We start from the raw sequence: 26,481 nt of genomic DNA, 5'->3' as shown, positions 1-26,481 counted from the left end.
GTACACACAGCTAACCAATGTGTTAGTGTTGAGATGGGTACTTCGACCACCTAGGAACCGTTCATGATCATTCCTCTACTCATATTCATCATCCACCCACCTCCATATTGACCCTCTACTACGCACCAACCCTCCTACATCTCTTATCTTTCACAGTTTAAAACTGTAAAATGTGAACTCTAACCTGTTGAATTCAGTATTAACATTGTGAGGATTTTCCTTATCAGAGTGCCAAGAGTCTGGCCTTCAAACTATAAAATATTCTGATGGTTACACAAGTAAAGTAATAGATTAATAGGTATGTGTTCTCTTCTTAACCAGTGCAAATGCCGCTACTCACTACAGTGCTAATTGAAGGAGGGAGGAGAGCACCCTACTAATCCTCTCACCACCACAGCACCACACTAATATATGAGCAGTTTTATTTCCACTGGGCAGCAGGGTAGGTATTAGGGTTAGTCAAATGCCAACAAGGTTGAGCCAAAGTCAACCACCTCTAATATAATAGAGGCTGCAGTCAGACTAATTACATATTTATTTGAAAAATTATCAACGCAAAGTGGTTTTATTTTTAGTTGTGAATTTAACTGGAGTCTACTCAAGTTTGCATGTGTTATTATCTTCCTGGTTTCTAATTACAAGTTTTAGTGTCACTTAGTTTAAATGTATAATTTTATCATGGACCTTCACGAGCCAGCCATTTACAGTCAGAGAACAAACCTCGGCCGTGTTCTCTGGTCATCAAACTATGAAACAGTATTAATGCTGCTAAATACCCCAAACATATCTTCTTGTTAACTTCTCATCAAGTCTATTTATGAGAGGCTAGGATCAGCGGATAACATCAGCTTGGATGATGTATTCATTGGGCTCTAATGAATTCTTAAGAATTAAGAATGATGCAGAAATCAGATGAACCGTAATCTACTAATAGTAAACGGAGGCACATCTATCCTCCTGCAGAGAGAACACCCTCTGAAAATCCTGTCCTTGTTGTTCTCCAGTGGTTTACCTTTTCATCTGGCTGCAAGTGAAACTCACAGGTGGACTCCAGGACCCAGTGACATCATATTTGGGTGTGGTTACAGGTTCAACAGTGCACACAACTGACCATATCCAGTGAAGCTGGGTGCAGTCAGATGTGAAACTGGCTTTAAGTGACACTAAATTTGTTTGGATGTGAAAATAGTCAAAAGTGACAGTCACAATGGCATAGTGCCGCTATCTGGGTTTGACACATTGCTTAACATTCTCTACAACCCATGAACCTCATCCATACTTCACTCTACAGAATAAGCAGGGAAGGAGAGCCTGAGGGAATGGGGGTATGGCGGGAGGGTCAAAGCTGCAAAGAAGAACAGAGAAAACAACAGAGGAGAGAGGGGCAAAAGGTGCTTATGGTTCATTTGATGTACAGCGGGCTGAAACCAAGGGTTGTGTTTTTCTATGCGCTTCACAGGCAGACCACCTGTGAGCACTTAGATATTAATAGATATGAAAAAAGGTGTGTGTGCGCAGTTAACCTAGCTGAGGAGCTGCCATTAGTTTGATATTACTATGCTGGAACGCCAGCTTTTAACAGGGCAAAACTCACTTGGCTTTAAAGTCGTGCCGACACACAAGGGGCAGGCACCATAGCGGTCAAGTTCACAAAGCATGACTGTTCTCAAGGCAGAGCTCCAGGCTCGTTCTTTCATCACCTTAAGTGGAAAACACACTACTTAAATCTGTTTTTATGGAGCATTTACATATTTGCACACTTCCTGCTGGAATTGTTTAAAAGAGGAGAGGGTTTTGTTTTGTCATATGCCAGAAGGCTGTCCAATGGGTACAACAGAGGACGAACAGGCTGCATGAGGAGGTGAAAGAAGGAGCCTCTGTTCCTACTTCACCTGCAAGAGTTCATCCACCAAAGCCACAACCCCAATTTACTGCTACTTATCCAAATTCCAAATGAATCCCAATACTTTTGCTTTGTTTCTTACTGTGGGACAAACAGGTTCTCACAGCAGCTTAGAGAGAACTTTAACACCAGGCTTCTTTTGATGTCATGTTTAAAAAGCCCCAAAACAAATTGCCCCCATCCACAATATCCTGATAAAGAATTTGGGACTGTGATCAGCACTTAATCCCCTTTCTGAGCAAACAGGCAGACACTGAGGCTGGAGAGGTAAGCTCCTTGCACTTACGTGGCCTTTTTCTCAGACTTCTGTTCAGTTGTGTCAGCTAATGAAATCCTTTTAAACATTCACAGCCGCCGGTCATACATAAGATTTTACTGTGCTCCAACTGTCCATTAATTAAAAAAAAAAAAAAAAAACTTTAGCCTTATGTGTGGCTGCATGAGAAAGTTCAGTTAATTAAAATTTAAACATTTGCACAATACCAAAAATTTCTGAATTGCAAAATCAAGATTTCTTAATTCTGACATGGGCAACGCAATACCTCGTTGCTCTCTCAATGCCATAGACCATCTGGCAAATTAGCTCACGACTATGAGTCACAAACAGTAATGTAAACTGCAATGTGGACATGCACGCAAACTGGGTAGCTTGAGGGTCTACCAGTCATGACAGCCATGAAACTGGTGCTGGTCTGTTTTTCTGGAATATAGTATAAATCAAGTATGCAAAATAATGATGGCCTTGTAAGTACTGATGCAGAAGGCCATTATTTCAATCATTTGTCTTCTACAGGCAGAGTAAAAGATGTTGGTCTGTTTATCCACTGACCGAACATTTTAGTCCAAAGCTGAATTTCAACATGAACTGCCCAGATTGCCATGGAATATCTTGACTTTAGGTGGATAAATGTCTGAAATAACAAAATTTTGATGACCTTCTGACCTTTCATCTAGTGCTAAAATAAAGAAAAAAATTGCCCTTCTGTGAAGGAAATGTCAAAATAAAATGGGCAGTGTCATAAAACTTCATGTTCTTCATTTCATTTTGGACATTCTAATTCCTTTCCAAGGACACTGCTGCCAGCACAAACAAACCAGCACTCAAATCATGAGAAGAAACTTAGCAACTTACCTCTACCACCCACTTACACATGTACCGTAAAGAAGTTACAAATGACCTGTGTGTTACCGCATTGTGTGGGCTGTGAATGACTCCACACTGCTGAGGTGTTTGGTGTTGGTGAGTGTCGGGCATGGGGGGGGGCTGGGGTGAGTCTTTCTCAGTCAAGCTTTCCAGAGGCCCTGAGTCATGGTCACTGAGTCCAGTGAAGCTCTGGCCATGAAACCACTATTTTCCAGAGCTGGGTTACACTGAACTACTGTAAGTAATCTGCCTTCAGTATTCACCACCTTTATCATGTGGTTGTCTGGTGGAAATTTGTTTATTCAGTGCTTCTCACTCTCACTGGATGGACACCATCACCTCTTAGTGTGCATGTGGTGATCTCTTTGTTGTGGCTGTGAATTGCACTTTTCCATGAGCAGCATACATGGCTAACATTTCCTAGGTTTGTTACTGGTGCTACTTCATCACAACAATACCATCTGATTCCCAATACTGAGTCTCAGCTGTGGCTCAGGGTCCATTTCAAAAACAACTGAAGTATATTTCTCTTTGGATGAGCTGGTCCTTTAAAGGATTTCAAGATATTCCTGGATATTAATCTATACGACAGGAAACCACATTGTGTCCACTAAATGACCTATACATGATTTCAGGTAAATTCTTCATCTCTCTGTCTCTGCCAGCATGGACAGTGCTTAATATGAGTAAATTACACGCAAACTGCAAACATAGCTGAGGTACAAGCCCTGGCTCTGACAACTTCTCTGACAAAGACTGCTACTAAAAAGTTAAGATATTATAATCAGTGCTACGATAATCCAAGTAAAATTCAGAGTGTGAGGAAAAACCCATCTAATCCCCTGTCAAAATACTGAAAAAGGCAACACAGGACAGCCCGCAGAGCAGCCGTAGTAAATCACATCAGAGCCAGCTGTGAGTGCTAATTGCTATCTTGGTGTGAAGACACAACTCAATCCATGCTAAATGTGTGGCTATAAATGTGTGGCCAAGTGAAGCTGCTTGTGTGTGGGAATTCCCCTCGTGTTCAACATGTGCGTGTGGGTCCAGGGTTTTTTGGCGACTGCCTGGTTTCTTTCACACATCAGTAAAATGGAGAGACAGAGTTATTACACCATGGAGAGCTGCCTTCACGGCACAGCTGCCTCAATGGTCAGGCTCAACGACCCAGGCTATTCATTAGACCAGCCTGTTACTAAACCAGGGATATGGTTTATGGGACAGTTCCGTGTGGGGAGATTCAGTCTCGATTCATCTGCCATTACTCCGGGCTTTGATGGGGTATTCAAAACTTCCATATTCAGAACATTCAGACGGCTGTGCAAAAATTAAGTTCTGATTCTGTGGTAGCCTGCTGTGCTTTATGAGACTGAAAAAGGTAATGAAAGAGATTCTTCACAGGACACACAGGGTGGAAGCAAACTGTACCTGAATAAAGTTTAAATACACTTTACTGTATTTGACTGATTGCAGACATCAATTCTATGTATCCATCCATGCCTGACAAAAGCCAAGTATGCCATGTCATGTGTTTCAGAGAGGCTGCCTAATCCACAGTTCTATGAGGAAACTGTACATGTGCCAAGTGGTGGAAAACAGTAACTAAATAGATTTATTCAGCTGCTATTGTGTACTAAGGTATATTTTTGAGCTACTGGTAGTGCTATTGTATTGAGTATATTGAACTGTTCTGCTACTTCATAGGTCTACTCCATTGCACTTCAGCAGGAATTGGATTTTTTGAATTTTGGATTTTTTAGATGTATTTGAGAGCCGTAGTTTGCATATTAGAGCCCCTTCACACATGTGACTCTTTACATAAATGTGGCAGCAAGTTAACATGTCGGTCTCATATCTAATTAAGTCGCGAAGTCACTTTTATGTAGAAGTCACAACACCAATCTTACTAGGTTGGACCAAGAACATTCCACATCACTTCCTACACAGCACAAGTCTGGATTGAATGGCATCATATTAACATAAGGGCTACAGCAGTGGAAAGTACAACATGCACAGAGAAATGTGCAATGTTCATCTCGTTTGCCTGATAAAGACCAGTGTAGTAATTTTTCACAGGCAAGTAGTAATGAGTGTAATGAACTATGAAACACTTCTAATTGCCCTATGTCATGTTGAAAATGGTTATTATTCCTTCCATAAAAATAGCAGTCTAACAAAAATAACAAACAACAAAATAGAGATGCTGTCTAACCTTATCTTATTTATTTTCCTTGAGCCAGATACTTTGTGACAGATACTGTACTTGCATCCTTACTATAAACTGTGCTTCACTGTTGTATCTGCAACTTACGTTCAGTTCTAACATCCTTTTGGTAGAATGTTATAATTATACATCATCAACTGTAAATCAAAATGCAGATTTAATTATCATGGTTTTAACCTGAAAAACATGCAAAGGAGGTGAGAGTGCTTTTTCTGCTCTGAGTACTATCTCAGGAGCTTAGTCCCAGGCTGCATTTAGTCTGAAAAACATCTGCTCATTAGAAGGTAGGGTGACCGAAATGGCAAAACCCAGGAGAACAGTCCACAAAGTCCACAGTGCTGCTCATTAAGCCAATTGCTGTGAGCTTTTAGTAATAAGTGAAGGTGAGGCAAAACTGTGTTTATCAACATTTTTATGGCTGTGACTAATGATTATATTCATTATTGGAGGGCACTGTTTGCACAGGTTTCAGTCAGTAAAACCCACTGTAGCTGTAAAATTGGTGGGGATAAAAATAGTATATGGAAAGGTAAGTGGGGAATGTGCTCCCTCATCATCACTGGAAATAAAACCGTTGTCATTATATTTATCACAAAGTACGATGCAGTGTAATGGATTAACTACTACTACTCCACTTAACTACTGTGCTCAACAGTACACAAAGTATTAGAACTAGCTCCACGCTGGCCAGCTACAACGTTAAAATGCTGTTTACACATTAATGCAACAGTAACAATGATAGAATTTTATATATATATAAAATATATATATATATAACTCCACACAAAAAATACTAAAATCAGCTATTCTCCATATTGAATACTGTTAGCTCTGATACTGAAGTACATGTTACAGTTAAAATTTAGGTGTATATTAATGCTGGACTAAAACTTATAATGAACTACTTTTACTAAGTAAAAGTTCTGAATACTTCTTCCAGCACTGCACGTACAGCACTGAGTAGGACTGTAGAAAAAGAGGCTTGAGAGGATGAAGAGCAGAGGGTGGTGACTTGCATGGTTGCTGGATCAATCACTCCATCTAGTGCCAGTCATAGTCAAGCATAAGCTCAAATTGTTGGACAATATCTCTGCCATCAAAACATGAGTGTATTTTGACCTTGGCATCGTACCTAATAATCAAGTCAAGGATCGTTAAGAACAAGTGAAGAGGACGAGACGTGAAAGAAAACAAGCACACACACATCGCAGCTGTTAAAGAGAGCGCTTTGCCGCTGCACTTCATCTGCGTCCCTCTAATTACACCACTAGGAATAGATCCACAGATCCTCCGAAGCGCCGCAAAGCGCCAGCCGCCACACCAAGAACTGGCGGCCACCGGTCCGCCCTCTGTAGAGCCTCCAACACACACAAGCCACTGGGGTTTCTTACATAACTCTTCCCAGCCAAAAACTTCTGGGCTTTCCAGGCTCTGTTTGAGTCATATCATTGTTTCCTGCTAAGTCTATCTTTCTTGTTACTGCCATGTTGAGCTTGACCACTGTGAAGGGAGCCTCAGTAGAGCCAGGAAGGTAGTTCAGAAAAAGCCACTTCCCTAAACTCCCTGGAAAGAGTTCACTTAGAGCCAGACCAATGAACCTGTCACTCAGGATTTGGGCTCTGATCAAATCAAGAGGCCTCTAATTATGGGACACTCCACTGCAGGCTGCTCAGAAATGAAAATGAATAAAAGAATAAACAATGATGAAAGGAGTCCTGCAATCACAACAGTAGAACACAGGAGATTCTACGCTTGTATGAAGATTCATTCTAATCTCATTACATGCCCTAACTGCAAAGAAAAAATGGGTAATCTGTGTTTTTTGGCTACACTTCTGGTGCCGGTTTCAGATGTAATTTAAACATTTATTAGCCCTTCAGATTTGGCTCACAGTAAATGAGTCAGAAAGATTAAAAGTGTGTTTTTGAAGTTGATGGTGCCCTTTGGAGAAGGGTCACAGGGGATTCTGTCGGCTTTCTGACTCAGCAGTTACCAGTACACTGAAACTAAGTGCCACGTGTACTGCACTTTGTTATGTTGACTGTGCACTTCTGTAGAAACCTACCTTAAGAATGCTTAAGGAAAAACAGGCTTAAAAAAAGACCTGGACATCACTGGTCACACACCATTTTGTTGAAATAAAGCTGGCCAAAGACACCTTCAAAACATGGTAGAGCATCGTGACCTTGACTGAAATAGCCACCTGAAAAATGTAGCAACAATGTTGATTTTCCTTTCTGCTCTGTTTGGTCTCTACCAAAAAGAATGTTAGATATTTGGTTTTGTTCACTGTCACATTGCTACTGTTGTATGTCAGCAAACTGGTGTTCGATGTGGACTTTTCAGTATAAAATACACACTTCCTTCATCACCATACATTGTTTCCTTGTCTATGGATAGCAACATAAAGAGGGGACTTTGTACTACCTTTGGAAGATTGCCACTTAATTTGGCTAACTAAGACTGCCAAAGCCTGATATTATCTTTTTGTCCAACATCTATTAGATTTTAGTTAGGCTAGAAAGGGGTCAATTCATAGCCAGAATGGAGAGGAGAAATTATTAGAATTAGTATTTGAATAACTATTTCAGTTTATATAAATGAATGTGCTGTATTAAGATTCAAGAGAAGCTGAGATCTTTCATTGAAAACTATCAACTACAAACAAACAAACAAACAAAAAAAAGAAATGAAAAGGTGTTTAGACATGAAGAACGGAAACCATCAACTATTTGATAAGGTTTAGGGAAAGATCAGTTTGGTCAGGTTTAGGCACCAAAACCACTAGGTTTAGGAAAAGACCATGGTTTGCATTAAAATTGGTCTGTTAATTAGGGAATTGCATGAGTTGCAGTAAATTATGTACCTAAGTATGTAAGCACCAATAAGCAAAGGACAAACGTAGTGTAAACAGTGACAAAGTCTGTGCAGGGAGTTCGAGGTGGTTGGGACCAGGGTTAGTTTCCCACGTGGAATCAAATTATTTTAACCAAAATCTGATTTCTTTCTCTTTTGCACAATTTTAATTTTAATTATCCAGCAAGCAGAAACATAAATACGAATGTACCGTGTGTAGAACCAATCACATTGCAATCCTTTGCATACTAATTAGGTTGAGTGAACATGTTCTCACCCTGGAACACGGCCACAACCACAGCTCCAAAGATATCACATTCCTACTAAAAGGACAACGACTGGTAGACATTAAAACTTGGTGCTCTTCTTGATGTGATTTTAAGCAGGTTTTTGTGTAATGAACTGCACTGAACCTGTTCATGTTTGGTATGAACAGTCTAGACAACCATGTCTTGTCTGTCTTTGTTGGCAATATCATCCTGTTCCTGCTCAGACAGAGCTGCTGAGTTTAGTCATAAGTCTACATAAGTGAAGGATTCTTGGGGCTTGGAGGTCATGGGGTGAGAGCCATCTCTCAGCAGCTCCTTTATTAACTGCACATGCACACACAACACACACAGCATTAAACACATGAACACACATGCTTACACACACACACACACACACACACACACACACACACACACACACACACACACACACACACACACACACACACACACACACACACACACACACACACACACACACACCACAGGACCATACAAAAGCTGACACATCGCACACACAGACTTGACGAGGTAGCCTGTTCACACTTACAAAGCATCTACTGTCCCTTTCCTTTTGTGGTGGAGGTCAGCGAGACTAAAAAAGTGGGAAAGCAGATGCCATAGTAAAATAATGTGGTGAAAAGGGACTGTAAGATTCGTACATAAAACCCAATCTCAGCACACGGATGGATGAAATCACAGACGACATGAGCACAAAGTTAAAAAAGTAAATGTTTGATATTTTTCCAGGTGACTCAAGGAACCAGTTGTCACCTGAGTGGCTGCATGTCGATTGAATGACAAGGTACAGAACCTTGTTTAACAGAAACTCCAGTGGAAATGAGTTCAAGCAGAAAGCATACAACCCCTCCAATTCCTAGCTACTCTGTTTACATGTATGGTGCGGGGATGAAACTCCCACAACTACAACAAGAACAGATATGTGTAGGAACTACCAAACATGTAACAAAAACACAGTGATGAGAGTCAACGTATAACAACTGTAGTCATTCTTTGATGATCAGCCATCAGTCACTGTCATTAATATACAGCAACCTGCACGTATAACCAGGTTAGAACAGGCAACACATGTTGCTGAATGTTAACGTGGTCAACGTAGAACAAGAACTTTCTCTGCTGTCACACAGTATGTGCTACAGTACAAGTTGTGAACTCCACCGGTCACAATCAGAATCTTTCAGTGCTGACCAGAAAGCTCAGCCGGAAACAAAAACGATTTTTAATTATTCAGTTTTGAAAACCTTTTTTTTTTGTAATCTTTGCACTGTGTTGAGATGAATACCAAAGTGAGGTGAACATGTTAGGATCTACCTTTGTTTCAGGAAAAGACAGAAGTACAAGTGACATAATGGCCCCTGTGTGGTGCAGATACTGTTTAAATACTGTCAGACTTCTGTATTTTAAAGCAAAGCGTTTCTCAATGACTTATGTTCACGGTTCATGAGGACTGCTGGGACATTTTGGAGAAAACACTGCTTCACCCTGAATGTAACACTTCAACGAGTGTGAAGCTGAGCCTGACTAAGATGAGACTGGACTGTGGAGAGATACAGTTCCACTGGAACTCAGGTCATACTTCATTAAAGCTTTTTATGGAACAAAACTTTCTGAAAATAGGCCTTCACTTACTGCTCAGCTTACTGAGTAGACCTGTTTCAGTCTCTCATTTAACCAAAAGGACAACCTATGCTTGCATATGTCACCCATTTACTATATGTGACTCATGCGTGACTTGCATGTGTTGCCTGTGTCTTGGGGTTGGTTTAAAGGCATGTGTTGGGGAAACTCAGGTCAAAGACATGTTCACGGTGTGTGATATGAATACACGGCACGCGTGAGCCAAATGCACACCATGTAACCAGAATGGAAGTACAATATCTTTCTTGCTTTCTTCTGAACTTCCGTGTGTGTGTGTGTGTGTGTGTGTGAGAGAGAGAGAGAGAGAGAGAGAGAGAATTAGTGAGTGTGTGTCTTACCACTGGGGTTGAATTGCATGCAGGATATGGGTTTGTCATGAGCTGGGAAGTGAGCCACCACTCCTTCTCCGTCCGAGTCCTCACTCACCAAGACCTGGAGTATATATACACACACACACCACACCACCACCGTACACACACACACACACACACACACACACACACACACACACACACACACACACACACACACACACACACACACACACACACACACACACACACACACACACACACACACACACACAGAAGAAAGCCCAAATCATTTTCTAACAATGAGAACATTGAACCCAGAACGGGACTTTCCCATACTCAAGGATTTCTCTTCACATTTTGGTTTGGTCTGATATCATCACCACACTCAGCAGTGTTCTTTGACATCACCCCATAGTGAAATAGCTGGACGTTAAACTCCTTTCTGAATGTGCCATTGCCCTCTTGTGGATAGAAAATAATTAGAAAACCCATATTACCTGAGAAACAAGCACTTTTCTCAAAATCTTCTGTTCGCGCTGCATCAAAGAAATTATGAGCCAACCAAAATCTGACCTATATCTTATTAGTGCTCGTGCTTCAGTAAGAGGCTGTACTGAGGCCAGTGTGGATGGTGTATAGTCCAACAGCAGAGACAAGAATATGGACAAATTTACTCTGGCAATAATGTGGCTTTTCACATGTGGCTTTGACAATACCCCATGACAGCGGATTTTCCCGTAAACAGGCACAAACTGGCGTCAAATGCAGCTTTGGCTCGCTACTTCTGAAACTTGCCTAAGAAAATGAAATTATAAGTCACTTTGCACAACTACAGGCTGCTCCTAAATCTCTGTATGAAGTCTGCTGTCAAGACTGGGACAAATCTAACAAAGGCTGAGCCGAGACCAGGAGCTGGCAGAAAACCCCTTTAGTCACGAAGAGAGATTAGAAATAAGCCCAGACATGAGGCCACTTTCTGCAGGAGTGTGTGTGTGAGAGAGAGAGGGAACATACACACAGGGTTAAATTTGGCCCCAGTGTTGCATTAACGATGTCAGGAAGGCTGGCTGAGCATTTTAAATAGGAACTAGTCCAAACAAGAAACAGCCTCTAAAAACTAAAGGGTTTTGTCTCAGACTACAAGCAAGAAAATAAGCAGGAAAAAAGAAAAAAGGGGAGAACAGAAAGAAAGAGGCTGGTGACATGAAGCAGATCACTTTTATTACAGTGCAGGCAGACAATGTTGTTCTGTGAGGGAATCCTGCTGGAGCCCTTTGAAACAGGAGTGTACTCGAGAGAACCGAGCCCGTCGTTACACAGGGGACAGTGTGTGCGCCTGTGTGTTACAAGGCTGCTGTTCCAAATAAGGAATTTCAAAGCCCAGAAGAGATGGGAATATCCTGGACCTCACCTCTATCACATCCCTGCCTTTTCCCATTTCTCCAAAAGCCAGCCCCAGACCCTCCCGCTCCTCCCTTCCCCTTCTCCTCCACTCCTCACTCTCCCCTCCCTGCCTCCCTGGCCTAGGCAGTGTTTATGGCCAGTGTACGGTTACAGTGTGTCGGCTGGTGACAGAGTGCAGGCCTGCTTCTGAAGGCTTAGGTCCAGCTTATAAGACAGCACATTGGCTACAGGGCAACTACAGTCACTGTGTAGGAGAGAAAGAGAAGGCCATGAGAGTGTGTGTGGTGACTACATCACTGACAAACTGTACTATGTATGCTAACACGCCTCATTAAAAATGTGACAGCTTCTGCAGTGTGATTAATCATGGTCTGGAGTGGCTGAGGAGAATTAAAGGGATAAAAGCTTTTAGCATTTCTTTAGACATTAAGGGGAGATCCTGCTAAAGGTAAAATGGCATGGTTCAAACCAGAATGAGGGTTAAATCCATTTACTGGTATCTAAACTGTACTTTCTGTATCCAGTTATATGCACCTTCCTCATCATTATCATTTGAATTTTGATGATTGGTCAAACCAATCTTTTTTATTTGTTGTTGAATAAGTCCTAATAAGATGTAGACACTAGCAGCTGGGGGTGTGTTTTTTAGTGCGTGATGTGTCATATCAAACACTATACAGTAGCAACATGTTGGCTGAATTCTGCCATATCTACAGACAGCAGCATCAAGCACAGCATAGACAAGAAAGTCTTCTACAGAAGCAAAGGAGGGGAACACAAAAAAATGCAGAAGCACCCAGTTCAGATGCGAGGAGAGACAATTATTATGTGAGGAGAGCAGCACTTGAATTTAAAGTCCAAAGAAGCAAATTGAGAGACAACATTGTACCTTTTGGAATGACCACATCATTGTTCAATTCTACTTTATATATGAAAGAAATAGTGCTGTCAATCGATAAAAATATTTAATCGCGATTAATCGCATAAATGTCATAGTTAACTCGCGATTAATCGCAAATTAATTGCACATTTTTATCTATTCTAAATGTCCCATTAATTATCATTTTAATGCTGTTATCAACATGGAAAAGTGGATAGGCTTGCTTTGTGCAAATGTTTTTTATTGAAAACAATGTGTAGTGTTATATTTCACACTAACATTCTCACTTTGAGCAGTCATTCACATTGGAATGAATCAAATCTCACACAATTTAACACTGTCAATAAACAGATGACAAAAAAATAAATGCTTGGTTACAAAAAAGCCCCTTCAACAACCCTTTCAAAGGGATCAAAACAGGGTGATACAAGATAAAGTTACAAAGTGCACATCATTGTAAACTGGGACTCAGCCTATAGTGCAGTTAAACCATGGCTTAAACTTTCCTTTCTTAAGTTTCCTCTGAACATACAAGCAGTCAGACTATGATGCTCTTCTGTTTATTCACCAGAGGCTTATCAATGCAGCCTCTTATTTCTCTCCAGAAACAATGAACATTACTTGGCTATGGCTGCAGTAAGCTTGTTTTTAGTTGCGGTATCCATATGCCTCTGTCCAAACTTTGGTCTTGTCAGTCGACCCATCTGGCAACTTTCTGAAACTAAACTTTCTATTCTTAATCTTGTTCGCATCCATTTCGGTGTTTCGTGCTTGACATCCGCCTACACTTTCACAGCTAGCGAACAGGCGAGACCAACACATGCGTGGGGCGTGCCCATTGTTTTGTTTCCGGTTTACAATCGGATCCTGTAGTGGCCACAGCTTATAAAAAACTACAAGTTCACTAGGTCACAAAGAACGTTAATAGCGCGATAAAAAAAATGACGCCGTTAAAATTGATTTGCGTTAACGCCTTAATAACGCGATATTTTTGACAGCACTAGAAAGAAATGAACAAAGCTGTCACATTTCAGTAGGCTTAGGATATGATGGAATCCAGAAATTCCGACATTAACATTTCTTAACATTATTAACAAGCTGAAGCTTTTAAATGAGTTACTTTCTCTGAGGTATTTGAAGACAGCAGTCCTGCAAGTGTACAACAAATACTATGATGTGGTATCAGCTGCATTTTCTTCTGCAGACAAACCCACTGACCATGGACGTCAGGTTTTTTGTTAGATGATATTAGTATTTTGAGTATTTTCTCATGTCATCATGGATTTCATTTCTGCAGTAAAATTACGGTTTGTTTTTAGGTAATTTCACCCACCATAACCAACAACTTGCAATTTTTTTTCCCGAGAAAAAATTTACAACAGAAAAAATTTCTCCCTGGCTGGAAACTTACTTCTCACTCACTTCCTAAATCCCCCATAAAAATGGCTAAATTGAATGTTAAGACCTTATTTGACATATGGTGCACTCGTTCAGCCTGGAGTTTCATGTGAGGTTACAGACCAACAGCTGACTGTTTACAGAGCGTCTCTCCTACCAGGGTTGCTAAAACAGGGCTGTGGCTAAAAGCTTGGCTGTTAAAATATGCAGCAAATCTAAGTCACACCTTTCAGCGAGTCGTGCAGGGTGAGGTGAAAGGGCCTGAGTGTGTCCAAGCCACAGACAAAAAAAACAAAAAAAGAAACCAATCTTGGAGATTTTGCCGATTCCCACCCAGCCACAGATGCCAAAGTTATGTTTACCTGGGTCACACACGTCGAGACCAGAGAGGCAAAAGACCAAGAGCAAACTGGTGGCAACTTAATCTTTAGTGTGTCTGCGTATGCAGACGGGTCCAACTGGGAGGGAAACGTAAGTATTTACAGGTCTAGCCAGTAAAGATGACACTCTATTAAACAGTGACGGTCACCTGGTAACAGTTTCTGGTTAACCACCATGCAGGATCCAAAAGAGGACTACTGAGTGATCTTAGAGCAGTTTCCATCTGAGGGTTGGCGGGATGCAGGGAGGGAGGCTGTCAAGTTTACAAGAACCTAATCTGTACAAGAGTCATAGTGAAACTCATAGGCCGGGGCTTCCGCTTCACTGCCGGGAGGATACCGTGATACAAACCAACATTCATTTGACTAGTACTAACTCACAGCCATCCTGATATACAGATGGGCGACAAATGAAAGGAGCCATCAACATAAAGTCTTAGTAATGTGTTGTTCCACCATGAGCCTCCACAGCAGCTTAATGTCTGGAAGAATGAGTTGGCAATGTGCTGTGATCCTTAACTTACCAAAGTTGAAAGGACGAGAATATTACAGATGAAATTAAAGTGCTAGTAAGTATGTTGAAAGTACGACCGTCCAGCACCCTCAAAAGTATGGCCTATTTTTAATGACAATGAGCAGACCTCATTAAGACCTCATTTGGATTGCTGTAACTTATCAACTTACTGGCCTAAACCTGGTTGACAGTTATTTAACTTGGTCTGATACTTTAATGGTACTGCATTCATTTGCGTCTTTAAGCAAAAGCAAATGAGAAAAATACAGAGAAAAATTTTGCATTTAGAAGGTGGTTTTTCGATAAATTCTGCTTCATAATAATGAAAACATAATTGTTAGACATGTCAGATGACCCCTTTGTCTGTCAATTAACATCAGGTGCCATTTGCTGCAATTCCTTTTTCCAACAAATGAAAGCAGATGTTTGAAAGCATTTCAGATTTAAAAACAAAAAGCAAGGTTTTAAATTCAATAACAATTATTTCATCTCTAAGCTCTGACAATTAGGATTAAAAGAGCTGAAACGCACAGATAGAAACACAACTACAGACCAAATCATTCTTAAATGTGACGTCAAGTGTGTTTACATGGCTGTGTTGTACTGTTGTGTCACTCACACAGGTACAAGTCTGCACTGCTTACAGTTATTTTATTATTTCCAAGTAAGGAGAAAAAAAAGAAAAGAAAAAGAATTTTGTCCCTACGCCCTGCCAATTATACCCACAATCACATAATACAGAAATTAATACATAGTGTAGTTTGTACAAATTTACTGCAAAAAGCCCTATAAATGTGTGTATACTAATGTACTGCTTACAACACTTACATTGTATGAAGTGTTATATACCGTCTGACAGAGTTCTTTCTGCTGCCTTGACTTTTCCATAACTCTCCATACTGAACTGCCTTCATATGTTTATAATGTCTTTTTTAAAGGGTGAACAACGGACTCATCCAGTATTCCTATAACATTAACAATACCAAGCAAAAGCAGAAGCACTTGACTGACCTGTCCTTCACCAACACTGTGTGTGTCAATAATGGTGACCACACCGGGGTTGTGGGGGCTACGGCGGCTCGCACTGTGAGGTGTACCCTCCTCGTCCGGGGTGCCTGCTGGTAGGGTGCCTGCCAACTGGGTGACCACTTTACCCACCATTGTCAGGCCTGTCTTTAAAGTCTAAAAGAACAAGGAAAAAAGCTTAGATTTGTTTACAAAAATCCAACCACACAAGTATATATACATATTTTAATTCACTTAGTTTGAGCTAAGTGAAAATGAACAATAGAGAGGCCAAGTGCATAGGTACGTGTGCAACACAATAACTTGCAGTGCCGATGACTTGTAGCACTGTAGCCACAGGAGACAACCGTGCGTGTGTGTGTGTGTGTGTGTGTGTGTGTGTGTGTGTGTGTGTGTGTGTGTGAGGCTCCTCTGTGTCCGCTTAAGGCCCAGCCAGGGTGTCTCGCTCAAACACACCTCTGTGGCTCGATTGAGGGAAATGGATAGTGCTGCTTAAGTGGAGTCTATCTCACCTACTACACTGTCTTTGCCTAATGGAGTCCAATGCGTGTGACTGTGTGTCTGTGTGTGTGTAAGCGCCAAAGGGGCCCCGGAGAGCCTAATCAGGCATTCAGACTAGGCGGCCCTGTCAATACAGCGTGGCGCCTCGCGTTTGTTGGGTCTGAGGATCACCCACTGTCTCTCTTTGCCACTTGGCCAGGCACACTAACAGTGTCTGCTGCCTGTGTGTGTGTGCATGTGTGTGTGTGTATGCCTGCATTTGCGTGTGTGTGTGTCCATGACTGTGTGTGTAAAATGCCAGAAGAGCCATCAATTATTAAGTGAGGCGTTTGGGTCCTAATTGATCAACACTAATGTGTTTTCTAATCACTGCAGTTGTGGAGTTCTTAGTGGTAGTCCAAACAGGAGCTATTGATCTGCCGGTGGGAGGGGGGGTCTGCAGCAGATCATGCTTGATGCCTGACAAAAACACATGAACACTCTGTCTCACACACACACTCACACACACACACACACACACACACACACACACACACACACACACACACACACACACACACACACACACAAAACAAACACACACTCTCACACACACACACACACACACACACACACACACACACACACACACACACAAACAGCTATGGCTTGATGTCGCCATCTAAAGGGATTACAACATAATTTATGTCAGAGATAATTCTCAATTGTACTCTCAGGAGCAACAGGATTGATGAGATACAAAAATTTTACCATAAGAGAGCAAATTTGGAACAGGGAGTCCGATTGGTCAGAGCTGTTGCACTCTCCCTGTTATCTTTCTTATAAACAAAAGCCATTACACTTCACTGCTACACCCCTTTTTGTTCCATGTCTCTGGACGTCAGCACTAAGAGCCAGCGTGTCGCGCCACGAGCCAGAAGGAGATACCTTGTCATCTATATTGAGATATATGGCCCTAAATGAGGAGAGGGCAGGCAAGCAGACTGCCTGTCTGCATATCAATACCCTGTACTATTGTCTTCCCTTTACCACGCCGCCAATCTGTTAGCGACACATTGCTCTTTTTGATGTATACCGTCATTATCCTGCTAATGAGACTTTTCTTACACTAGCTGTTCGTACTCATTTAGTACTAGGGAAAAGATATACTCGCTCTTCGTAAATCAATAAGCCCTTTCGACCAAATGGAGAAACAGACTAGAACCATATGAGGAGCTAGCTAGTTAGCATGTGTTGGCAAGCAGCTAAATCAGACCAGGAATGAATTTCACCTGGTATCAAAGGGGGCTGTTGGCTGTTAGTGAGCCATCTTAGAGTCGCTCCCCTGTGGAGACGAGTGAAACTAGACTATTGGAGAGAAACAAACTACAGTGGGAAAAAAACAGATAGGCAGGTTGATGAAGTGTCTCATAAGCTCAGCCCCAGTCAGCCGGGCAGACCAGGTGGATCCAATGTCAGCACATTTACAGATGGTGTAGGCAGAGCTGGAAATATTGTATTATGTGCTATTTTATCCGAGCAACCGCTGAAGACGAAGGGCCTTCAGACAGATTACAGCCACATTTGAATATGAGAAGTCATTTTCAGTGTTTTAAGATTAAAACCACATAGTTTGGAGTCACTCCTTCTGCAGTGAGGCATGACTGAGGTTAAGTTTCAATGAAAAGATCAAAAAATGTGTCAGTTCTTTTAGTGTAGTATCAAAGTGTTTGTATTCATCATATTTTACATATTAAAATATTTTATATTTTATTCAAACTCAACATGTTTTCCCCATAAATGTAGTTGCTTTCATATTCAGTAAAAAAAACAAACTTTTTTGAAAGCAGATTATGACAACAAGCATGTGTGCTGCAGTTCACAAACATCAAGGCTGTCCTTTGGCAGAAAAGACAAGTCTGTGTATGCACTGACTAACAGAAAATAGGGGTGTAACAGTATGTTTGGGACTCTAACTCTTCAGTACAGAACATTTGGTTTGGTATGGGACTTTGCTCAATTCAGGGCACCCCTTTGAGCAAAAGATTTCAGAAAAAGTTGCTTCATAAACCATGACTTAACGTGTGCATAGCATCAATCCTCACCCAGAAAGCTTCTCTGTAAACTGTCTTGTTTTAAGCTAAACCACGCTGGTTGAACATGCTCAGTCCCTGGACACACAGCTCATAGTGTCATCGGTATGGTGAGACCAGAGCTAAATGATGTCATTTGGATTTGTTATTTGGAAGTGTTTTGGTTTCCCAGTAACTTATAACGTCACTGCAAAAAGAGTGGTGGATCTGACAAAAACTGTGTGCTGACATTGTTCAGCTGAAGTTGGGCATATCTCCGGAAAGAAGAAAAATCAACCATGCAAAACTCTTTGTGACAGCATCACCTGAATGCATCTATTCAACGACTTGATCACTGCTATAATGTTCCTTCACCAGGGGATTTCAGCCAGTTCTTTGTGCCTGCCCAATGTAAACAACTCAAGCTGCAGTCATCCAGGAATTATCCAGTGCCCCGTCAATGGCTCTAATAACTGCTGAAGGGACCTCCATGGCTACAGAGAGTTAAGTGTGTAAAACCTTTGGAACTGTGACCATAAAAAATGAGGTACCTATCAAACCATTTTCTGTACCATTCATTCCCCCTAATTTAAAACTGAACAGAAAGAGCAATCTAGCTGTTGCTTCTGTTGTGGATCAGCCAGCGTCACTAATATGTGTAATAATATGTGATGAAACTAAATGTTGAGCTGCAAAGTGTTTTATAGTCAATATTTTTTTTTAAAAAGCAATGACTGTCTGTTCGTCATGTCCAAGCGTTTCAACTCATGTTCAATCAGTCAGTGTAAGAAGATACATGCATCAGACAGAAAGAACTAAAGACAGTTAGATGTGTGGATGTACTGTCACTTGCTTTGGCTGCATTGATCACTGTGGCCGTATAGGACTGTGCATTGTCACCACAAGCTCCTCCACGAGACTGGTGACATCTGATCAACTGCAAAAACACAAAGATTTACAGGTAAATACAAGAATATGGTGGAAGTCTACAGAAGATGTATGAAAAGAAAATTGTGGGGAAATTAAGTCAGATTTAAGACTCTCTTTGGGAGGAATTAGCTCTGCTCTAAAAAAATGTTACACAACAAAACCAACCAACCAATCTGCACTGATTTAATTTCAAATACAATATCACTTGAATGGCTCCGTCCCAGCATTACTATTACTGCTCAAAAACTAGATTTTCTCATTTCTGGAAATCCTGAGTCACACAAACAGTGGACCCATCTGTCAATTACTTGAGTGGGCCAGTCCCAAAACACTATTGTGCATTAAACGTATTGCAGAGCAGGCAATAGAACAGTCTGTTTTTTGTAAATACTTAACAATCCCATTAAACAGAAGAGAACAGAAAACTGTGCATCTGTTGATTTTCAAAATGTTATCATCTCTTGTGGACTCTTCTTGGAATGAGTTGTTTATCCAGACAGATTAAAGAGGGAGGAAATAGATAAAATGCATTTTTTGGATTGTAAATATGTCGCTTTTCTGATAAGCCACTTCTGCAATGGATGAGTGTGTGTGTGTGTGTGTGTGTGTGTGTGTGTGTGTGTGTGTGTGTGTGTGTGTGTGTGTGTGTGTGTGTCTGTGTGACACTACCTTGTTCTCAGCGTAGGCCAACCAGCGGCTTGCCAGAGCTATTGGATTGAGGCTGGGGCCAGGGCAGGGGTAGCAGCCTGAAAAGACACCAAGATGGTCAGACTAACAAGGAACCAACGATAATTACAGTAGAAATAAAGATTCACACACATTTTGGAAAACAACTTCTTGATCAAAAGGATGAAAAAAAACAGGAAAGCATATGCAGGGATTTTCATGAGCCTCCTCCCTGAAGAGTGTCTGTAACTATCTTAAACCATTAATGTGTTTGTGGGGAGTCTCTTATTTGGGAAGATAAATGAGAGTCTAATGAGGGTGACGTGTTTGAACGCTTGTGTGTGTGTGTGCACACGATGACCTAATGGAGACTGTGGTACCCAATGAATTGAGGATGGTTCCTCTGCTGATTGACCAACACACTAATCCCTGTGGGGACACACACATGCACACATTTACACGCAAACACAACCGGTGTGATGCCAGCAGAAATAAAAATAGCAACCAATAATCCTGAATGACAAACAAAGCTGTGCCTTCACAAACAGATAAATGCCTTGGACAATCTAAGAACGAATTTTCTCTACCCACTCGAACAGATGTGGAAGTAAACAAGAACATGGATTGCTATGACTAACACCAAAACTGAGCTCCAGCTACAGGGGTGTCTATCTCTTCTGCTGCAAGACAGAACCAACCAAAACCAGGCAAACATGTGATTGTAAACAGACTGGAGAAATGATTGATATTGTCACAAATATCTTTAAATGCAAGCAGACACTGTACAGACAGCGACAGTTCGCCTGTTTCCAGTATGCATAAACATGCGGGCAGCAAAATGTTGATCCAATAATGATCACCCCCACTGTGTTTGAGTTCATGAGCCCTTGTCTCGCACACACACTTGCCCACACTGAGCTAATGTAAGTGCGTGGAGGTGTGGGGGGAAATGGCTTGCTGACAATGGTTTAGTGCCCAGGGAGCAGATGAGGTGGAGACAGTAATTTAGTGTGCTGTGTTGGGGAAGGGGCTGGTGGGGAGAAAATGGGGTGGGGGGGGGTTGAGGTAAGCCACAAGGACTGCTGCTGGTAAAGCCAGAGAAGCCTTTTGTGCGTCTTTAAGGCAGAAGGCAGTGAGATAACGTGTTTGACATCCTGGGTGGAAAGCAGACGATGAACAGGGAGAGGACACGGACATGGCAGATGGAGGGTGCAACTCATAATTATTTTCATTATCAATAAATCTGCTGATTATTTTCACCATCGAACTTCTATAAAACATCAATTTCACAATTTCCTTAAGCCTAAAGTGACATCTTCAAAGGACATTAATCCAACCAAAAGTCTAAAACACGTACACATCATAAATGTCAAAGAAAAGCAGCAAATCCTTACATTTAAGAGGACGGAAAGAGCAAATGTTTGACACTGAAATGCTTAATCAATTACCCAAATTAAGCCATTCATTTTCTTCCAATCAACTAATTTATTTGTCGAGCAGCTCAAGATAGTTGGAATGAAATGAAATGAAAGCAGGTCCTCGGCTTCTGGAGGCTGAACCCAAAAAGACCTTGGTGAGCGTATATATATTCACTGTACATGCCAAGCACTCAGCAAAGCCAACAATGTTTCTCACCAGGCCAACAAAATCTGTATTTTCAGCCAAGATGCACTTGGTGGTCAACATGAAAAACAGTGTGTGTCACTGCAGACAGACCAGAGGAAGACAAGCTCACACAGTCAATGGAAAATATGCAATAAATAGAGAGTAAGTAAACAGATTTGAGCGGAGTAATGACTGCAAAATATGAACAAACCAGAGCTGATCTGCCTGAGAAAATGTGATCAGCAGACATGCAAGTATTCTCAGTATGAGTAGTTCACTGTCCTCAAAACTGTACAAGGAAAGCTGATTTGTATGCAGAGCACACCTCGCAAACAGCTCAGCTGACCTGCAGGTCTAAATGTCGAGCACACATGAAGGATCGCTGCTTTGTCTAAATGTAGAGACACTGTACTTTTGCTTTTGGCTCAAGGCAGTTTTAGTCCACTTTTAGAATTCAGATAAAGAAAATCTGAGAATCTGAGAAGTTTGAGGTCTCAAAGCATCCAGCTCCAAATTTAAGGCGATTGTACTGGTGAAGTGAAAGGGCAGGATTATCTTTCTTGACCAACAAGCCCTAGGGCCAGACATGGAAACTGCTTTGCACAAGTACAGTTTCCTGATAAGTCTAATTAGTCAAACCATACCATACACCTGTGTGAGTTTAAAAGTGTTGTGACAGCAGGAATATGTGATGGGAAACATGCAGAATAACAATGCCCTCATGAATAATCATTCATTTGTAGCTCTCAGACTATCAGACTGTGAGTTGAAGTAGCTGAACAAGGTTGTATTTGTGCACAAAGTGATTCAATTTAGAGAAAAACCTAAAAATGTAAAAAGGAACAGGAGTAAAAAGATTCAGAGCCCTCAAGCACCAAGAGATCACCACCCTGCACCACCATTTAGTTTGCTCTCTTTGCTATCATCTGCAGGCACAGCAGGTCCTGTCCCACATGGTGCCACAGACCCAGAGTTAGTGCTGGGTCTGGCCCCACCACGAAGGCCTCACAATTTTTAGTCTTTCCCTCAACAGTGGCAGCACATCTTGCCTACAGCAGAACCACACCAGTGTCCAAAACCCCAGCGGCTAGCCAATACACCTTTTACACTCTATGGCTGCACTTCTCGGTCTATGACAGCAACATCACATTCTAAAAGAGTGGAGTCGAAGGAAGACTTGTACTGATCGCATCAGCTCTGCTAGCTCAAGAAGTCCTGTCACTTAGACAGAGACGTTTTGTGAGACAGGAAATGAATGTCAGATTTTTAGAGTATAAAATGTTAGTGGTGACAACTATTAGTCTGCTTCGAAGAAATTAGTAATTATTGTGATTGCAAGGCACTACTGTACAACCAGCCTTTCACTGTAGACTTTACTACTGTACACAGTAGGTACCGGACTTTTCAGTCTGAAAAGCTAGACATGGACTGTGGGATCAAAATGAGTCCCTGCTCACAGCACACACCACTTCAATGCAAAGCAAGAACATAAACATGGGACAAGCCTTAAGTGCTCATAAAAACATGAGATGTCCCGCATCACATCCCTGAGGAAGAGACGGACATACAGTAGTAGAATGGCTCATCTGATGCAGAGCTGCACATATTACAGGACCCTCTGTTTACTGCTTCTATGGCCCAAACAGACCACACAACGTTATGAAGAAGAGGCCCCTGCATTCAGGAACGATTAATAACTATTGAGCATGTTTGGCTTCCTGTGGCCCAGACACTGATAGGGAAGGCGGGCAGACAAAGAGGAGACACATTAAAGCCAGCCAGTAAGGTCAGTTTACTCCAGTCAATGACTTAAGTGGACAGCAATGGCCATGTAATACAGTCTGGCCTTTCTTTCACAGCCTCCTTGAGCGGACATGGCAGGTACAGTCAGAACGATGCATGAGCTGTGTTGTAAACAGTTTTCCTGTGTTGTGCTTCAAATGGAGGGCCTCAAATCATGTTTTGAAAAAGCAGTTTAGTCACAATGCAAAGCCTGAGAGAACCCCACTGCAGCAGGCCCTGGCGGCTGCTATAATCAATGATGTGCTTTGTGTTTATTTGGTTTGTGTGATGCCAGTGTGACAGAGTCACTGATCATGTTTGGCAATGTTAGTGTTGATGTGTTGAGAAAAAAAAAGCATCTTACACGACTGGCGCTGTTTGTTTGCGCTGCTGCACATGGTACAGAACATTTCATAAATATACTGCACAGTATGTTTCCACTGGGAATAAACACATGATGACAATCTCGATAAAATCTCACTTTGTGATCTGAATAATAAGTGTGCTTCTTCTGCAACTAGCAGGTCAGAAAACCGTTTAGACAGAGTTTAAATACCAACAGGTACATTATCATACTGCAACTAAATTGTTCGATGAATTTTAAACTTGGGTGTTCGTGAACTAGGGATTGCTGAGAGGATTTGTATATAATGCAATAGAAAAAGTCTTTTCAAATTCATGTGATTAAGTTTCTTACTTGTAACAAAGAACTTCTTCGTGAAGGTGCAGCTGTCGAATGCAGCAATCTTCTCTTGCAGGCTCACAGCAAGAATACTTGAAGACAGAGAAAATAGCACATTAACACAATGAAAATAAACATGCAGTGGATCATAAAATAAAAGGGCTTTGAGTTTTAGTTCAGTTGGTCAATAGCCATACTGTTTGTTGCAGTGGAGATCATAGATGGGCGTCTTGAACTGAATTGACTTGACCATTTCCCCTGTCCGTAGAGAGTACAGGTCAGCACAGCAGTAGGGGGGGCTTGTCCTGAAAACAAATGCACACAGTCAGTCTCTGAATACTTGGCGCAGTCCTCAAGCAACAAATGATAAAACTTCAGTGCAAAATACAGAATGAATGATAACTTATTCAAACAGACATTTTCTGACACAGTTAGCAAAGGGTCACTACAGTGGTATACTAAGAACTTGACAAATCTAAGACAGAGTCTTTTGTGAAAATTTAGGAAAATCAAACTGCCTGCCATTAAAGAACTGCTCAAACCATCTCTACAGTGTTTCTCTCAGCAGTGCCCAGGAGGATTCATATAGTATTTGTTTCCACCAAGTCCCACTGGCCTGCCCCTTCTGAGGGTCCACATAATGAAAGGGAGTGAAATGAACGGCAAAAGGGGAAACACTTTGTCATGCAACACATTTACGAGAAGCCTTTCTATCAACACAGCAAAGACAAGGGTTACACGAGGAAGCCTATCCAACAGCAGGCAGCGGCTGCTGGTAAAGGGAAATTAAGACATAAATCTTCATCAAGCAAGACTCCAACCCCACCCCACCCGCACACCACCACCCGTCCCCTGTGCCCCAACCGTCTCTCCGTGAGTAAAGCTCCTACCAGTCCTGAATTCTCTGTCACCCATGGCGAGGCCTGTGGTGCCACGTTGGCTGAGGATGCCGGTGAAATGTGGTGTTAGTTTTGTGTCTTGAGCCATAGGGCTAAGTGCTTTCAACAGTCTATTTAATCTGCTTTTGCTTAATGAGTGCAGTTATATGCTTCATCTGTCTCAGCATGGGCAGTTTTTGGACATATCAGAGGCACTGGCTGGATCTTAGAGTTACAAGGAAGGTCAAAGGATGCTAAATTGTGCCTGTACACATAATGGCTCACAAATACTCAAAAATTTTGAATTAAAAGGTAAGTCACATTGATAAAGAACAAAGAACACCTGCAGATGAGCAGTAACTGTAATTCGACTGGGAAGGGTGGGTTAGGAAGGAAGGTTAGGCTGATTTGGGGACTTTATCAATGCGGACTAGACCTACTGCAAGACAAGAATAGGAGAAAGTTTAAACTAGAGCTGCAACGATTAGTTGATTAAATGATTAGTCAACCGAAAGGAAATACACTGCCAATGAATTGATTAATCGTTTCAGTCATTGTCCAAGCAAAAATGTTGAACATTTGCTTGTTCCAGCTTCTTAAACATAAAGATTTGCTGCTTTTCTTTATGATTTATGATAGCAAATGAAGAGTCTTTGGGTTTTGTACTGTTGGTTGAACAAAAGAAGTACTTCAAAGATGTCACTTTGGGCTCTGGGGGAGTGCAATGAGCATTTTGCACATTTTGTGGACATTTTATAGACTAAATGATTTATTGATTAATCATGATGATAATCAGCAGATTAATTGGTTATGAAAATAATCATTAGTTGCAGCCCTAGTTTAAACAGAAGACAGCTATTGCGAAGTCACTGAGGGAAATCTGGACATTATTCAAATGACGAGCTCATAAGGGGAAGACTTCATCCAGGACACAGATGACTTCAGCCATATTTCTGCAGCCCACCATGTTCCACTGACCGACTCCACTATGTCAAGGTCTGTCTGCCTTCCCAATCATTACTGTTACTCCTTTTTGTCTTTGTGGTGGAAAGATGTCTGCTTCTTCTATTCAAAAGTCTGGCACATGCATACACTGGGTGAGGTACCAAAGGCAAACAGTGGAGAAAATGAACCATTTTAGAATACATATCAGGTTATACTGTAACAGAGCAGCAAAGACATGTTAAAGTGACTCCAAAAGATCCTGTATGCACTTAGAGAAACAGTAAGTTTTTACCAGCATCAGCATCCTTTGCATGTTAGCATGCTAGCATTTGGTGATTAGCACTGATGGGAATGTCATTTGTTTTGCAAGACAAAAACTCAGAGATCCATCTAAGTCATTGAGATTCATCCTCTGAGGAACAAAAATGTTTGTACAAATGTCAGGAAAATCCATTCAAAAGTTGTTGATA

At 41.4% G+C, this 26,481-nt stretch overlaps 1 protein-coding gene across 5 annotated transcripts in view; it reads right to left on the bottom strand.

Annotated features, from left to right (window-relative positions):
* Positions 1-26,481, bottom strand: part of bcas3 (BCAS3 microtubule associated cell migration factor) — a 336,382-nt gene that overhangs the window by 277,214 nt on the left and 32,687 nt on the right. For all 5 annotated transcript variants that reach the window (XM_070969920.1, XM_070969919.1, XM_070969924.1 and 2 more), the window contains exons 8-13: positions 24,386-24,493; positions 24,204-24,280; positions 20,123-20,199; positions 19,377-19,460; positions 15,957-16,127; positions 10,394-10,487 (exon numbers count right to left, since the gene is read on the bottom strand). In XM_070969920.1, the coding sequence (XP_070826021.1) occupies positions 10,394-10,487; positions 15,957-16,127; positions 19,377-19,460; positions 20,123-20,199; positions 24,204-24,280; positions 24,386-24,493 (611 nt within the window). The remainder of the gene's footprint in view (positions 1-10,393; positions 10,488-15,956; positions 16,128-19,376; positions 19,461-20,122; positions 20,200-24,203; positions 24,281-24,385; positions 24,494-26,481) is intronic.

Source organism: Chaetodon trifascialis, chromosome 9, assembly GCF_039877785.1.
Source record: "Chaetodon trifascialis isolate fChaTrf1 chromosome 9, fChaTrf1.hap1, whole genome shotgun sequence".
NCBI classification, from domain to species: Eukaryota; Metazoa; Chordata; class Actinopteri; order Chaetodontiformes; family Chaetodontidae; genus Chaetodon; species Chaetodon trifascialis.
This window is presented reverse-complemented; position numbering and strand designations above follow the sequence as displayed.